This window comes from Apus apus, chromosome 6 (genome assembly GCF_020740795.1).
Source record: "Apus apus isolate bApuApu2 chromosome 6, bApuApu2.pri.cur, whole genome shotgun sequence".
NCBI classification, from domain to species: domain Eukaryota; kingdom Metazoa; phylum Chordata; class Aves; order Apodiformes; family Apodidae; genus Apus; species Apus apus.
Window position 1 is genome coordinate 241,761 of NC_067287.1, and position 17,617 is coordinate 259,377.

At 40.6% G+C, this 17,617-nt stretch overlaps 1 protein-coding gene across 8 annotated transcripts in view; it reads right to left on the bottom strand.

The window, feature by feature from the left end:
* Positions 1 to 17,617, bottom strand: part of TANC1 (tetratricopeptide repeat, ankyrin repeat and coiled-coil containing 1) — a 71,225-nt gene that overhangs the window by 17,471 nt on the left and 36,137 nt on the right. For 6 of the 8 annotated variants that reach the window (XM_051623914.1, XM_051623915.1, XM_051623917.1 and 3 more), the window contains 10 exons: positions 16,240 to 16,361; positions 15,097 to 15,286; positions 9,955 to 10,212; positions 7,243 to 7,368; positions 5,649 to 5,930; positions 4,774 to 4,925; positions 3,321 to 3,552; positions 1,948 to 2,114; positions 865 to 1,472; positions 97 to 205 (listed from right to left, as the gene is read on the bottom strand). In XM_051623914.1, coding sequence (XP_051479874.1) covers positions 97 to 205; positions 865 to 1,472; positions 1,948 to 2,114; positions 3,321 to 3,552; positions 4,774 to 4,925; positions 5,649 to 5,930; positions 7,243 to 7,368; positions 9,955 to 10,212; positions 15,097 to 15,286; positions 16,240 to 16,361 — 2,246 coding nt within the window. The remainder of the gene's footprint in view (positions 1 to 96; positions 206 to 864; positions 1,473 to 1,947; positions 2,115 to 3,320; positions 3,553 to 4,773; positions 4,926 to 5,648; positions 5,931 to 7,242; positions 7,369 to 9,954; positions 10,213 to 15,096; positions 15,287 to 16,239; positions 16,362 to 17,617) is intronic. The other 2 variants (XM_051623916.1, XM_051623919.1) reach the window with 2 other exon arrangements.

Consider the following 17,617-nt stretch of genomic DNA (forward strand, 5'->3'; position numbering starts at 1 on the left):
TAAGCTTCTAGCAAATTGTTAAAGCAACTCAGAGGAGAATCTCTGAGATGCAGCCATATAAATAGGTCATAAAACCCACAAAGCTGTAAGCTTTACCTTAAAAATGTGAGCTTTAAGTATATGGTGGCCAAGTTCCATGGTTTGTTGGCGGTTTAACTTTCCCTCTTGTCGAGAAAACATGAAAGCCAGTAGAGCATGTCCATTCCTAGTAGAAAGGATTGAGAAGTGCCTTTATACCCGTCCTTTCAGTAAATGTCCTGACACACCTGCACGCCTGTCGCAACAGCTTGTCAGACTGCTGAAACATTCCATTTCATCTAAACAAGATTATTTGCATAATGAAACAATGCCAAGAGGAAAAAGGCACATTTCCAAGCTGAAACATACTCCTAATGCTTCTCAACTGTCACCCCACGAGAGGCACATGGCACAGCCAAGACAGCTTTGGACACCAGTTTGCAAACTGCTCCTCTTGTCGTTTCATCCCACAATCAGAAACTGCAGATAAAACTCGGATAAAACTCTGAGTCAGAAACTCAGATAAAACCCCATATTTTTGGAAACAGATCTGAATTCTTTTGAAACTTGGAATAAAATGTGTATTTAACAACACAGCACTCTCATTTCCCCATGAAGGCAGCAAAGTCAAATACAAATCTGCAAATTCTATGAAGTCAATTACACGTTGTAACCTCTGGTACCTCTGTTCAAGTTTACCTCTAAACATACTGAAGTTTTCATTTTGGAAAAAATCAGGCATGCTTGTGTCTTAACATTACTGTTTCCTCTCACCAATGGCTGCAACCAATTACATAAACCATAACTGCTGTTATTTGAACATGATTTACTCCAGGTTCCACTCACCTTGGCTCACATAAGAAGTCAGTATTTTCACCCTCTGCTCTCCAAACAAGCCATTCCCTGAAGGAGGGGTGGCAGAACATCCGTGTTTTGTCACGTCTTTTTATCAGAAAACATGAAAGGGCTTCCATCCTTTGGCTGAAGTCTTCCCATTGTTGTTCACCATTTATTTGGCCTGCATTAATAGCTTGGAAAATCTGGTCATCTGTCATGGGATGTAGGGATGCCAGTGCCACATTTAATATAGGCAGGGCTCGCTCGAAAGCAGAGTTTGTCATGAACTTCATATTGCACTGAAGTAAGTACAGTTCTGACAGGGACACTGGAACAACCTTGTAGCTTGCACTTTTGATTACTAAGTGACCTTTTTGGAAAAGATCCAGAGTGAGTTTCAAATAGAGATAAGATCCCAGGCTTCTCATGATCAGGTGGTTACTCACTTTCCCAATAATAGCTGCATCAGCTTTTCCATTTAGAGATATGTTGTTTATAATTTCCTGGCTGTCATTTATTCTGTACTGAATATAAGCATTCAAGTCATCATGAATGTCTTTGTTGTCTGGAAAACTGTCCAGGGATATTGCAATAAAGGGCAGTGAACGTACTACTTCCTGTGGGAAGAAGAGGGGGAAAAAAACAAAGAAAAACCACATAGCCATTACAGTATTCCAGCACTGAAAACTCTATCTTTGCTATATTTTTCTTCTGTAATGAGTACCAGACAAATTAAAAAGCCATTCAGTATCTCTGTGATGGCTTTGCAAATGCTGTCCCCTGACAACATTGTTTTTCATAGGAATGTCTTAAATATTCTACTGACCAAGCTCAGCAAGGCAACTGAAGGGAATGAGCTATAGAAATTATCACTTCAAAACCATGGGAACAGAAAAAACCAGAACTGGACCTTAGGATGGGCCAGGGGAAGTGCAGGAGGTAGAAGAAATTATCTATATTAAGCCACCGTTAATAAATATCACAAACTACAAGAGAGAAAAGAATCTCCTTATCGTTACATCTTTCAGTAACAATGAACCAGAAAGGTACAGGTCTTTGAGGATAAAAAAAGAAGTTAAAAGGTGTTTTTACCTGGAGGTTAGTTCTTATAGTCACAATGAGCTTCAGCCAGGGAGGAAACTTACAGATTATGCTTGTGATAAATGAAGAAATTGTGTCACCATAATCAGGCTTATGAAATTCAGCATCATTTAAACCATCTATCAAAATTATGTAGTCCTCCTCAGGAATCTTCCGCTCTGAAATATGAAAATAAAAAGGAAAGGATGAATACAAATTCTCCTATTAAGTGATAAATTTTCATCCCTAAATTTTGAACATCAAGAAAAAAGGTATCTTTATGTATAATAATACATCTTATGGCATTTAAGCATTATTTAGGAGATTAAAAATAACACTAGAAGACATAAACCAACATTGCCATAAAATGACAAAATGTAGAAGCAATCACTTACAATAGTGTTTTTTACTGCACTATCATTATGGATCTATCTCACTACTGATTTAAACAGTTAAGAGATTAAACATAGCTGTTACCTTAAGACATGCACAGATACAGGAAGAAGGCATACATAGGTTGTTAAGACACTACATAACACTGCTTTTAATTATTAGCTATTTACTTAAAACTTATCCTTTATTGGACTTACCAAACAGAAAAAAATCAGTTTACCAAAAATCATAAACAGCTGGCTTACACTTTCAGTTCTGGGGAGAAAAGGTTACTCTGCAACAGCCTGAGAAGCTAGCAATGCTTATTTTGAGCACTTGCTAAGGATGGAAACCCCAGGGAAACACAAGACCTGACAATGGCTTTCACAAGCATCTGACTGCCTGTCAACAAAATCCAAGACCTGTTTCCACAAGAATGGCACACATTCTGTTCACACAGAGGGAATCTCCTCCCCCATCTTGCCATGTATCGAGTACCTGCTCAGGCTGGCATGCACTCTGAGTAGCTCTTTGCAAGGAGGAGCTTGCTAGGGGTTTTTTTAATATGAAAATCATGTTGTTACACACTTTTCTTTGAAAACTGCCATATCAGTTTTAAAAGCAAGCAAAAAAATCCACTTTGCAGGTGTTTAGGCACAGAAAATTACAAAACAAAAGAGTGTGACAAAACCCAAAATCATCTGAAAACAAAACCCTTAGATGCAAATGTACCAGCCCTAACTTCAAGGTACAAAGTTACCTCTGAGGTTTCTGGCAAACAAATAAATATAAAGTTTCCATCTTTAATAAGCTTCATAGAGTTTAATTTTAAAACATACAACTGTCCAAAACCTTCCTATTATTGTTCCAAACAACCACCACAATTAAGGAATCCCTTTCTGCAGGAATGTTGTGCTTGATTTCTCTTTAGAGCATTCAAATACATATTCTTAGATTTTTTTCTTTTTACAGAGTTTAGATTCAGTTTACAAATCACTTCCTGCTTAACCTACCTTTCCTGAGATTTGAAAGTGGTTCCAACACTCCCCTTTTAAAAGCTGCAGCAGGATCCTGCACACAAGATCTCAGGCTGAGCATGCTCTGTAGGTGAGGCTCCTTCACCAGGAGGTCTCTGTAGGCAGCCAGCGCAGGCGAGCGGCACAGCAACGCCGCGACACTGTGCACGAACTCCGGGACCAGACACGTGTACGTGTTGTCAGCTTGACAGTAGTGATAAGCAACCACCTGGAGAATTGAAAAAGAGTTGGAAAAAAAGTGTTACCCCTTCAATATTTGAGTTGGTTACTCATTAGTCCTATTGTGATAAAGTGCTACTGATCTTCTCTTTCAACTAGAACACACTTTTCAGCGTCAGTGCAACTACCCAGCTCTGCAACTGGTCTCAGACCATCGGTGTCAGAGACAGTGAAATAGATTCTGACCTTGTAGGGCATGAAAGGGGGAAAAGAAATACAAATGTCAGATTCTGGCAGGGAAGCATGTAATTTGAGTAGAAGGTAAGTAGTACAAGAAGAAGAACTCGAGGCTCTGACAAAATCACCTACCAGTGCTGTATTTTATCAGCACTGTGTCACACGCTGCAACAACCCAAGGACTGACTCTGACCACCATCACCAGGCAAAAGGAAATGGCAGCTAGTAAAGACACCCCCAATCCAGCAAACAGGAAGAGGACAGATGGCTTTGTTCTGATTATTGCAAGGGTGTATATTACTTAAAAATAAAACATAGCATAGGGCGTATTTCTTTGAAAAATATCAAACCACAAGAAAAACATGGTGTTTGTGCAGTTAAAAAGTCTGCACTTCAGTGGCTTCTGTAACATTGTTTCCAAATAATACACTCACCTGAGAGACTGCAACAATAACCTCATGTTTTCCTCACAACTACTTGCATGAAGTATGCAATTCAGACATTATTTTTTTTTTACTACTTAGGCAAGAAAAAAATAACACTTATCATAATAACCTAATCAAAAAATAAATTTTAATTGCCTACTTCAGCCTCTCAGAGTACGTAAAACAGACTACAGCCAGACTCAACCTGTGTCACAGAATACAGATGGATTCTACTCAGACAAAACATCTTTTTATTTCCCCCCCCAGAATTTTGCTTTTGGAAGGTACACTGAGCATCTACCTGCAGAGAACACATGACCCCTTTTGCAAGTAAAGGACCCCAACCTCCCATACGCACATAAAACAGGTGTGAAATTTTTAACATAACTCTTTCTAAGACAAGCAGAATTCAAGTAACAACTGGAAAGGTAGCCAAGGCAGGTAGCTGGTTTCACAAACCATGAAAGGCACACACTTTCTGTATGTGTCCAAGATCACTGCCTGTTCTCCCACCACTGACTACTGGCACAGCCAGCGAAGCAGACTGTCTCCCCCCAGGTTAGAGGTTTTCTAACATACTGAAAATCTATTAACAAGAGAAAATTCACCTTTGAAGCAAGGCGTCTCACAGAATCACCTGTTAGATTTTGGTATTCTGGAGCATCAGGACAACTGAGAGTCTTCATTGTATTGGTGCCACTTGTCTGAGGAGCAGATGGGGATAACTGACTTAAGGGAATCTCCTGACCGGAGTCACCACCTATTTTTAAAAGACAACAAATACAAAAGTTTGCTGATAGCAATTGATTTATAGGAAAACATCATGCAATACCTTTACTGCTAGAGTAAAAACTAAAACTGAACAATAGCATTACAAGAAGCCTACAACTAGTCCAATAAAAGCAGGCACATATTTACAACTTTACAATTTTAAAGCAATTCAACAGACTTTTAGATCAAAACTACAGAATTATGGAGAGAAAAACTATGCTGATGTGAAGAGTTCCTTATGAAAATTATATATTGGTCAGGTGACAGAAACCTACAGATCCCAGAAGAGAGAATGGGTTTCTCCATCGCTTTATTCCTGCCTCTGCTGAAATTCTACAGACAACGCACGGTACTGAAAAGCATGAGGTACACGGTGGGAAAGGAACATGGCACCTCCCTCTTCCCAAACTAATGGGAGAACAAGCTACCACAGTCCCACTGCAGCAGAGCTTAGGGTACACACTGACTGACAGAAGGAATAGATTCTACATTCTGCCCCATTTTACTGTCTCCTTTGCTGGGCTGAGCCCATGCTACGTTCTGTGGAAGGTGTTTGTCACAGCACACCATTTTAACAGTTTCCTCACAGGAGGCAACAGGCATTTCCTGAGGGGCTGATGATGCCCAGCTACCTTCAGCAGAGAAATCAAACAACATTAGACTCTCATTATCAGCACAATAACCCAAACAATTACATAGAAAAGGAACATACTTTTGGGGGATGAATTAGGGCTATTTGAAGCTATTTGCCTCATGCGACTTCCATGGCAGCTCAGTGCCACCAGCCGTGAAATAATTGCAGTCTTCCCAAATCCCACGTTTCCTGTGATGACTGCTCCCCTGTTCTCTGCTGGATCAGTGTTCTTCAGTTTTTCTTCAATGGCTTGAAACAGCCATTCTCTTCCCACAAACACCGAGTCTGTTGTTATGCTTGGCACTTCAAACAACAGCGGCTTCAGTAAGATGTCTTGAGGCTTATAGGGGATGAAACGAGCTGAAGAGGTGGCAGGGAAAAAAGTTTATTAGAAGAAACTCCACATGCAATAGAACAGCACTGTTTTCAGCAGATCATTTCATTCAGTGACCTTGTTAACAGCATTCATAATCAGACTTCTCAGAGCTTTCATCATGAAAACAACAGACTAATTTGCTCAGTTCAGTTCACCTCCATAGTTCCTATGTAAATGAAATTCTAGAGGAGAGAAGCTGCAACTATAATTTGAGGATTTTTTTTTTTTTTTTTACAATTGAACTTCAGTTACTAAGTTGTAGAATCCAAATGTTTTCTAAAAATGCATTAATAATTCTGTAAAGGGGGAAGTGCCAAACATTTTTCAATTTAGAGAGAACTACACTGCTGAGTATCTCAATGTCAGGTCTTTAGACCCAGAAAAACATTTACAGAGAAACAGAAAAAAGTACATAGACTAAGTAAGTGTTTGGGCTTTCTAAAAATATTTTTAAAGTAATGTAAAAAACTATTGCTACCCTGTTTTTCTGTGCTTTTTAAGCCACAACAACAGAAATTACACAGCACAGCCAGAAGTGCAGAGTCATGTTTGATTAGTTTATGTATTTTGCAAAATATCTAACAAGACTTAAAGAGAAAGGACTAATTTGTGTTTGGTTACATAAAATACATTAAAATTTACAGAAATAATAATGTTCACTAATATAACTCTCTGAGGATTCATGACCTAGTTTAATGTTACACAAATGCTGTTTCAGCATTAATCGACACACGTAAATGAAAGAGGACAGTACTGCATCTATATACAATCTCAAGACCAGTTTTATAAGGAATTTGCTTGTTTTTTTCTTGCTTTTAATTGCTATTGGTTGTTATTGGCTATAGCCTTTGTGCAGTGAGTGACAGAGTGAACTCTGCCACCACAATGTTGTTAAGTTGTACTTCTTGCATCATCGTATTTCAATAAAACCACTTTTCCTGATAGCTTTGACAGTGGTTCTTAACGTGGTAAGTTAACAGAGCTTGCAGACAGTTCTGTTCCTGAACACTGGTGTCACACACCTTCAGTCTGCAGGCTGGCATGACTAGCCCTACCATGCACAGTTAGACAAGATTCCGATTTATTAGGAGCCACAGGTTTCAGTTCTAAACCACAGCCTGATGCAGGATGAAGTGTAAGGGAGGGTCTTAGTCTCAGACATATTGAGTGCTCTGTCAGGAGCACTCCGAACTATCACTGCGGGGTGGGAGAGTGTCCAAAGCTCACAGAACATCCCTGTTCCCAGAGGAGTGAAGAGCTGCAGGGCTGTGCCCAGGCTGGTGCACACAGACTGACCTTTACCGTCCGGCTGCGCTCTCCCGCCAGCAGTGCCGTGCCAGGGCAGGCGGATCGAGGTGCGCAAAGGAGCGTTTCTGTGCCCATCCAAGTAGCTCAGATCTTCCAGTTTGGTTGAACTTGTTGCTAGAGGATTAAAGGATTGAAGCTCATTATTCTCTCAGCATAAGCGACAAAGAACATTATTATTTTAGTTCTTTCCTCAACAAGTACTTACAGATGTTCTGTTTTTCTAGATAACAGGAAGTGGTTCAAGTAGTTAATGTTACAACAATTAAAAATGCTCAAGATTTAGTCTGATTTTTCCCCTTGCAGATGGCCCTCACATCTGCCTTAACCTCCCCATGTGGTAAACAGCTCTCATGTTAGTACAGTCTCCCTTTTTACTACGAGAACAACCCCATCGGAGAGCTCAGAACTGCGAGGAACAAGACCAGGTATGAGCTGTGAATACACAGTCTGAGAGGAAACACATATTCTTTTTGTATTTAATGCTACAGAATTCTTGATAACATTTTAAATTGTATTTGATTTTTAAACTACAGTGATAGCTATACAAAAGATGAACTGAAAATCCATAGAAGATACTTATCAAGTTATACCAGGGATACATATATTTTCACAAGAAACCAAATTAATATTCCCATTTTTAAAAATAAGTTTTTAAGTTTGTAACAAATAAATTCCATCTGTTGGAAGGACAACACAGCAGGTCATAAGCTACTCAGATTTCTGGAGTGGAATGACAACAACTTCCTGACATAGGCAGCTGAGAAGCCAAAAAGAAAAGATGCTCTGCTGGACCTAATACAAAGAACAACTCCTCATAGATGTGACCACTGAGGGCAGTCTTGGCTGCAGTGACCATGAGATGGTGGAGCTCAGGATCCTAATATGAGAGATCAAAGCAAAAAGGAGCACAACATCAGGTTTCAGGAGCACAGACTTTAACCTCTTCAGAGTACTGCTAGGAAGAATCCCATGCCATACAGTGCTGGAGAGATGAGGGATCCAAAAAAGCTGGTTGACACTCAAGGATAACCTCCTGCAGCTCAAGAAGGGGCCATCCTGACAGGCAGGATATCTGCATAAAGCAAATACGGCAGGAGGCCTGCATGGATAAGCAAGGAGCTGTTAAGTGAACAAAAGCTGGATGGGGCTTTGAGCAACCTGATTTACTACAAGATGCCCCTGCCCATGGCAGGGGGGTTGGATCTACGTGATCTTTAAAGGTCCCTTTCCAGTCTAGACCATTCCATGATGACACTACAAGATGATGACTGGTTTGATGAATGGGGGAGAGCTGTGGATGTTATCTACCTCAACTTCAGTGAGGCTTCTGACACTGTCTGCAATAACATTGCCAGGACCAGACTGTCAGACTTCAGTGCATCCTCCTGACAAGGCAGCCAATAGTGCCAGGCTCATCAGCAAGAGCTGCCAGCAGGTTCAGGCAAGCAGTCCTGCTCCTCTGCTCAGACTGCAGAGACCACCTCGGGGCACTGTGCCCATTCTGGACTGAGCAGTATGGGAAAGATACAGGCTTACTGAGCAGTAACTGAGTTTCATCTCTTCCTAGGGTGAAGCTGGGAAGTTAAAACTACAGGTCCAAGTTGTAAGATGCGAACAGGGTTTGCAGTGGGATGTTCAGAGTCAAGGCATTCAGTACTGAGGCAGCACAAGTCCAGCCTGAAAATTAAAGTCTAGTCCAAATTTACAGCAATTTACAGAAATCCTGAATGCAATGGATGAAGACTGAAGCATGGAATGAAAAGAACGTAAAAACTAGAAAAAGAGCCAGAGACAAAGCCAATGCTCCTGTGGATGCCACTTTAAAAACATTATAGGGTGGGTAGAATTCCTTTGCATCCAAGTAGGAAGGAGGTCTCGGGTTTGAACTGAGTTTGTTCAGCTCTGAACAGAGATGGCTACAGCAGCAGCTTCCTGTCAGTCTGTACCCAATGGGAAGCCACAATCAGACCCTTCCTGGAGGGACACAGCAAAGAGGATGAGAAGCAAGGAACACAAGGTGGAACATGGGAAATTCTCACTAGATTTAAAGGGAAAAAAAACACTGAGGATACCCACACAAACACCCATGCTCCTGAACACTATCAGAACATTCTTCTTGCAGAGTTCTATTTATGCAAGTGAATTGCCCTTTACTGCTAATTTGATGGGCTCTACTAATAGATTTCAAGTCAAAGTGCTTTGCCAGATTTGTCTGTTTCACAACACACAGAAATGTAAGGGTAAGATCACAGATGTACTAGTCACAACTGAACAGACTCACATTTTCTGAACAAATGGTTCGAGTACAAGGCAGAATTTCACAGAGTTCTTAAAAAAAAAAAAAAGTTACTTGTTCTACGGATATCAAAGTTTTACTTTGATCTTAGTCAGATTTACAGACCTAGCTAATGGGAGCACATGAAACAGCAACAATCTCAAGGATTAGTTCACACAAGACAATGTCCTAGAATGACTGATAGACTTCTGAAGTGTTCCAGAAGTCCTGACTCAACCATACCTACTAAAAAGCAGGATAAAAGCCCTCTCCATGACAATTTTAAACAATTCAAGCAACACTCATCTATTCAGTTTAGGACCTATGCTTTTCTCTTTCTGTCCTATAAAAATACTTCTAACAACATAACTTGAACAGAAATGCTCTATGATTAAGAACATCATTTTTCTACCTCAGGACTTTACCTGCAACAGAGTTTGGACGAGGCATTATTAAAGAGCCAGAACTTTGAGCATAAGGAACAGGGCCCTCTCCTCTTGGTACTTCTTTTGGCAAGTTCTCAGCAGATCCCATGGCTTCCTCTTCTGCAACTGGTGAACAATTATCTGTTCTTCGCTCATGACTAATCCCTTGATGTTTTCCAGCTCTGAGACTGCCATCCTTGCTCCATTCCAAACTGGATCCACTACGATCATCATTTTCTGATGAACTTGTTATAGTTGCTGAGAAAGAGAGGAAAAAACCCAACTAAAGTACACATCAGAGGGAGATGGCACACTCGTGTTAACACGTGTTATAATTTTCATACTCAAATGGCATTTTTGGCCAGCAGGTATTAGACTATTTAGTCACTGGATATTTTGTTAAATTAAAGGAATATTATTTATCTAAAAGAGCCACAAAACACAGCTTCTTAGATTGGCAAAAACACCTGAGAAAGGAGGCAAAATGTTCTGAAGAATCCAGATGTATCTTTAGATCAACATAGTTCAGGCTTAGTGGAAAAAAAACAGACAACAAAGCAATAAAAAATCCACAACCATCAAAACATTATGACTTCATATGAAGAATCTACTACTTCACTAAAACACGCCTCTACTTCTTTTAAGAATTAAAATTCTATAACGTATCTTGCAAATTTTCAAACCATTCTGTAAACATGGTGACAACAGAAGCTCTGTAAGAAGTAAAAATAGCATCTAGGACAAGAAAAAAAAATTAAAGCATCTTTTTGATAATTCACATTATTTAAGACTAGTATTTTACAAAAAGAATTCAAAATTCAATTATTTGGAAAAACTTGCACAGTTGTCCCAAAGTTGGAAGGCTTTTCACAAGCATACCTGTGACCAAATATCTTGCATTTTATGAAGCATAAATTATAAATATTCAATGTTGTTTATAGATCTAGGTCTCCTAAAATAGAAAACTGAGCTACATGAGGATGGCAATGAGCCTGCACTCGCATCCCTGGCAAACTGATTCTGCTAGAAAGCTTCCAGCAGCTGAGCCATCTACCAGTCCTTTCTGAAGTACTGTGCTGGTTTGGTTTGATGGGGTTTTTGGCAGCAGGGGAGAGGCCCCAGGGGTGGCTCCTGTAAGAAGCTGAAAAGCTCCCCCAGCTCCAAACCAGGCTAAGGTTGAGCCACTAGAGAGACAATGGATGTGCTTCTGCAATTAACAGATGAAAGAACTGATCTAAGACCTGAGCAGAGAGAAAGAGAAGAGCTGGAGAGGTGAAAAACAGCTTTTTTGCTCTGAACATTTCAGATGTTGCAAAACAAGGGAAAGAGAGCCAAGCAGATGCTCTGCTACGAGACAGAGCCCACATGGGTGTTTGAGATGCTGCACTAGAGAACAGCAGCCTTGCACTGCTGTAGTGACTCACTCCATGAATGCTGAGACAAACTAACTGCATTAGCTCCAGTGATACAAATACTCCAGATTGCTGGCTGAGGGCTAGAGGGCACTTTTAGTTCCTCAAGACTGCAGTTAATCAGGGTCTCCTGCAATAACTGAAGGCATGAAGAATTTATACTCCTGAAGACCAACCAGAGTAACATTTGGTAACACTATGCTAATGTGCTCACATAAAAACGCTTTGCAAATATATACTGGTTTTTGCATGTTTCACAGTGAAATTGGTCTGTTTCATTTAAAATATTTTCATTACTTACACTAAACCCTCACAAAACAACTGAACAACATTTATTAAAACTTAATACACTCAATGCATTTTTAATGCTTGAAACACCCAGAGGAAAATACAACATTGGATAAGAGGGCATAAGCATTTAAAATATTTTTTAAAAGCCCATTCAAATAATAGTATCTATCTGAACTGTGGGTCTCCCCCAGGCTAAACAAGCCTCACAACCACCAGAAATTTAACATCTGATGCTTAAAACTCAAGAGCTCATATTCTAAGAAATCAAGAATACTACATACATTGTAGAGGCAACAGAAGAAAAATCCTCAGTCGTTCCATTGCCTTTGCACACAGCTTAGATTGTTCCTCTGTATGACAAGTTAATTTCATTCTTACAGTCATGTAAAAAAAAAATGTGTCTCCTCCTGAAGTATGAAATATTTAAAACTATGATTCTTCCTGGTGTGAAGTGTAGCACGAGGAAACCTTGCTACTCAAGATTTCCACACTGAAACAGTGGCAAGCATCCAGAAAAGCTTATGTTTTGGCCAGTAGCCCAGTCTTTTCTCCTACTTAGCTCATTGCTGAAGATTAAAACCTGCCTCCACTACTATGTCAAACTCACTAGATGCAGAGAAGAATTCAACTACAGCAGTAAAACCTTAGAAAACTAAAAGAAAGCTGAAGAAAAAAAGAGAGAAAGGGATAAAAGATAAATTTCCCAGAGTCTGCTGGCCCAGAAAACACAGCAGGAGTAGAAATACAGTGGAAGCCCACATAAGTAGCATGAAAATGCAAGCTATTCCCTGGTTGGATGAACTCTGTCAAAGACATTAGAAAACACCTACTTGCTAAACATAATTTAAAATGCAGATCTATTATTAATAACACATTTGAATGCACAGACATGTTTGTATTTAAAAAACAGAAACAAGAATTTATCAGAGGTGCCTTGTCTTCCTGTCCTGGTTTCTGGCCTCTGTAGATGTAAGGGGTGCTGCCATGGGTTTGTCAAGGGGGTGTTCAGACTCAAGGAATTCCAGACACAAATGACAGCAGGAAAAGCAGAACTGCAGGAGACAATTTTCATACAGTCCCATGACCATGACCCATATACACTCGACAAGAGGATTCTTCAGTATATGAATAGGAAAAGAAGACCAGGGGGAATGCAGGCCCACTGCTGAATGAGGTGGGCACCCTAGTGGTGGAAGACACAGAGAAGGCAGTTACCGATGCCTTCTTTGCTTCAGTCTTCACTGCTAAATCTACCCCTGGTGAATCCCAGACCCTGGAGGCAAGGGGAAAGGTCTGGAGAGAGGAAGACTTTCCCTCAGTAGAGGAGGACTGGGTTAGAGACCACTTGGCCAGACTGGACGTCCAGAAGATCACGGATTTTTACGAGGAAAAGCTGAGAGAGACTGGATTTTTTTGCCTGGAGCTAAAACATTTAGAACATCATTTAGAAGAATAAAAAAAGAATTGAGAACACTCTGGTTAGAAATCACATTTGGGCTGACCTGGCCCCAGAATTCATTGAATTTGGACATAAATATGGAATAACAGAATCTGATTGTTCCAAAAAGGCCATCTCTGTTAAAGCCCTAAAATGTCCTCTAAAGAACAGAGAGCTTTCTTATGCTGACAGGGCTGCTATGCCACGCCGGGATCCTCCTCAGCACTGATGGGAATCATGGGGTGACTGGACAGTCGTGGGCAGAAGTAAAGGCAACAAAATGCCACTTAGAATATGGACATACTAACAGAACATCTCAGGCTTGAAAACCATGGGTAGTAGGTTCATAACAGTATCTGCATTTGTCCACTTGAGAGAAAGGAAGCTCTCACTCAAGAACAGGGTTTAGAGGTTAAAGAACAGAGCTCTAGCCTATCGTCCTGCCTTTCTGGAAGGAAAGAAGGAACACACTCCACTTCAAAACCAGTTGCTGCTTCTACAGTCTTGAATGCATTATATGCTACTGACACTGTAAGTGTCCTTATTCCAAGACTTCATCAAGTATCTTGTAAGAAATGCATCTTCTGTGACATTAAACTGGCCATACAAAACATACAGTCATCACTCCTCTGGGCTGCAGTGCCGCACAGGAGAGCTCAGCAAGGGCCCAAGTACGAGACTGAGAAACAGGATCCCTCTTTGCCTTCTCCACCACATACCAGAGAACAGTTTAGTGTATCAGTAATGCCAATTTTTACATTCACATTGGTGCCACCTCATCAATATAAACAAAAGTTGCACGCAAAACAGTGTGCAGACCTTAAATACTTTTGCAAAGCCCATAAAGCTTCTCAGCACAGTACCACTTTGAGCAAGTCAACACACACGTTGGTTTAGATCTCCACACAACTAAGAATTCCAAGCCAACATGACTTCTCTGTTTTATAAAAGACAAACACCACAGAGAAGCCTTAACAGAGGCCTCAGATTTTTAAGAAACATGCCTAAGCAGCAGTGCCTAACAGTGAGTGTACACTTTACTTGCAGAGCTAAGAAAAGCTTCAGCAGAGGCACTGATGAAGGTGGAGGTGTCTGTGTAACCACGTCCTCCTGCCTGCAAGGCCTGTTTTGACAGCCCAACTCTCATAGACCCTCGTGTCAATCAGAGAACTGATTTAAATGACTCTATTTAGAAAATGTAAAACCCGTATGACACGTCCTAAACAAGGAAATAGCTATGGTATATGGACAGATAAATGTTTTTTCAACAAGAGGTGTTACTGCTTCTTCTAGTCATACACGACACTGACACCAATATAGTTGTACAACCATTTCAGCCTGTTTCTTTAGATCTGAACAGACTTACTGAAATATTCAGCTAGTTGGAAAAAGGAGCTCTGAAACAACTGGGGCTGTGATGGTAGCTGCATCTCTCAAGACAATGGGCTCCCCACCGGAGATGCATGCATGGCCTCAGTTCAGACATCTATTCAGTGGAGGATCTCACCATTTCCACCTATTCCATGATGCCCTATTTTAGCTTCATCTTAGTGCCAAATACCCAAAAGTTTGCCCTGTTTTTAACAGTTTGATTTAGGTTATTCTCCTGAGAAGTAGCATCAATTGCTTTTTCCTTGGCTGGAAATCAGCTTCAAGCTATGCTGTGCTTCACCGCTACAAAATGCATTGTGGAAATGCAACAGAAAAGGGAAAAGGTAGAAGAAAATAAGCAACAGAACTCAACAGAAGAAATTAATGATCTTAAAGGAAAGCATGGAGAAATCAGAACTGCATCAGAAAAACAAAAGGAGAGAAATGCACAGCTAACACGAGCAATTGTTGCAGCCTACAAACACGATTTCAATTTTTCAAGTAGAGAGGACTTGAAACAGGACCCAAGGACAGCATAAAATAGAACACAGTGACATGAAGCTGCTATTTAGACTTGTACTAATAAGAGAAGATTAATTTCTATTAATTGCATCACAAATTAAAGGTTACCTATAATTCCACTGTCCTTGCTCTCCAGGGTGGAGCTAGGGCTGCTGATGGTTCCACAGGGGCTGCCTCTGTGAGCTGCTGCCCTGCCCACGCCGCTATTAAGAGTGGAGCAGGGACTGTCGGTGCTGGGTGACGTGGTGCTGCTTGTCAGGGTGGAACATGGACTCACTCCTTGACTGGCCACTGCACACTGCAGGGAGAAGAAAAGCTAACAGTCACTGCACTGGAGGCAGCACTGAAAACTAGAAACATCCAAGTGAAGCAGAGTAAGAACAAAGCAAAGAGCCCGTTTTGCAAGCAAAAACTTCAAGGAGCAGAAGTTTTATCTCGATTGCGAACCATAATGATGTGTTTTCAGATTACTCTTAAAAAGTGACTTCTGAAGAAAAAAAGGGAGTTTCACACTTCAGTGAAAGAGTTGCAGTGAGGCATATTTCTTCTATTAAACATTTTACTGGATACCCCTCCCCTCCAGTATTTATTATTTGGGTTAAAAACACTAGAACTGCAGTCTTATTTACATTTCACTATCAGTGAAACCCAAACCAATGAATTTAAATTTATGAAGCCTGGGACTGAAAACCCAGAGAGGAAAGGGAAGGGAGAGAGTGGCAGCTACAGTACAGTTTTGGTTAGCAGATGAATTTCAAATGGATAGTTGCTGCTTGCTTCTCCCCAGTTCTTCTACCCTAAATGACAGAAAGATGGTCAAATGGAAGTGAACTTCTCAGGAAAAAAAAAACATGAATGCCCCAAAAGCAAGTTACTATTGTAATAAACCACTGACATTTTCCATTCTCATAAATCACTAAGAATGGAAGGAAAAAGAAATTCCTCCTAACTACTAAAATAAGGCTGAGAGAACCCTAGAAGCTATTCACAGTCACAGTAGATTAAACTTCCAGAAATGATGAAGACTCTATTCTTTCTTTTTTGTTTTTTTTTAGAATGCAAGATGAACACACCATTTCAAAACAAACACTTGTTATAATTAATTTACAATTCTAAAGCCACATGTCTATTAAAACTGATTGTTTTCTAGTACGTATCAAGTAACTGCAACTAGCAAATACGGGAAATAACATCAGTCCTCTCAGAAATAGGATGAATGTAAAGTATATATATGATTTTCCATTATCCTACCATGACTTCATTTTTCTCTTCCATATGAGCCGAAGTTGGGATCCCTTCTCCCAGCAAAAAACCCAATCTTGTCATCAGTTCTTGTGCTGCAGGAGAACAGCTTGAGTCTTTATCAGGCTTTGCTTTGGAGTGGGGGAAAAAAGTTGGTGAAGATTAGAGTCTTGTGTTTGGAAACCATTACAAGAGGAACAAAATTATAAACACCAGCTCCTCTGTTGTCAATACATATAACAGAGAAGCTACTGCCATTTAAACTCTCTGTCCATTAGGCTTTAAAATACTAGTGGGTCTTCTGCGTATCTGCACAAATCTAGGGCAGCAAAGAAACACACAGAAGTAGTTAAGTGCAACCAGGTCATCACTGGACTGTTGAGTGATGGGATTGTTCTCCCAACAGCAGCATCAAACTCAACACTACCCAAGCTCAGTGGCAGACTGAAATTCTGCACCCGTAATTTTTTATAAAGTATTCTGCAGTGTTAAAAACACTAGAAGCAGAGGTTAATAATACAGATGTTTTGTAATCTCATGGCTAACACTACAACTGATACCTTTTTATTGTGCTTACTATGCAAAGGAAGTGACACCAGTACAGTGTTTTAAAATATCTTCTGGTGTTCAACAGATATAATGAGACAAAGTCAAACATGAGGCAACCTGCAACAAAAACAGCTATCAGAGACCTGCAGAGGGAAAACAGCCACAGCTAATACAAACCAGCACCTTCTGCTGTTTTCTTTCTTTGATGCCAGCAGTTCGGCATCACCTACCAACCTGTAATGCTCTTCCTAGCAGAAACTTTTATTCAGTACTTATTTCATTTGTCCATTAAAAAAAGAATAATATGTAGGCCTGTCCCATCCTCCAGCAGAGGCAGTCAACTAATCATGGAGCATCATCTAGCAATTACTCTGAGAACTAGCTCACAGCAGAATTCTCAGCTACAGAAACTCTGTAGCTGCCACCTGAGTCTGCAAGGAGGGAAAAAGCAGGAGCACCCAAACTGCTGCTTCCCAACCAGTGCTGTCTGGGCAGGCACTGAGCTTCTGGATGTCATCCCCACGCAGCTGAGAGACAGCAGGGACATCCCCACAGCTCTATCAGTTAAAAATGTGGAGACTTCATGCAGCAAGTTATGTACACAGACTTACTGGTGAAGTTTAAAAGAGGACAGACAAGGCTCTTGGCCGCACGTCTGCCTTCTGCACCACCAACAGGCAGAGAGGGGGAGGCTGAACTGCCCCTTTTCCTTTGGTCTTTCCTTCATGGCTTTGCTGAGCCAAGCGAGTGTCAGGGCAGGGTTTACTCTTCCTGAAGAGCACAGTATCTAACCACATCAGACACTGCTGACATTCAGTGGTATTTGCAAAAAATAGCA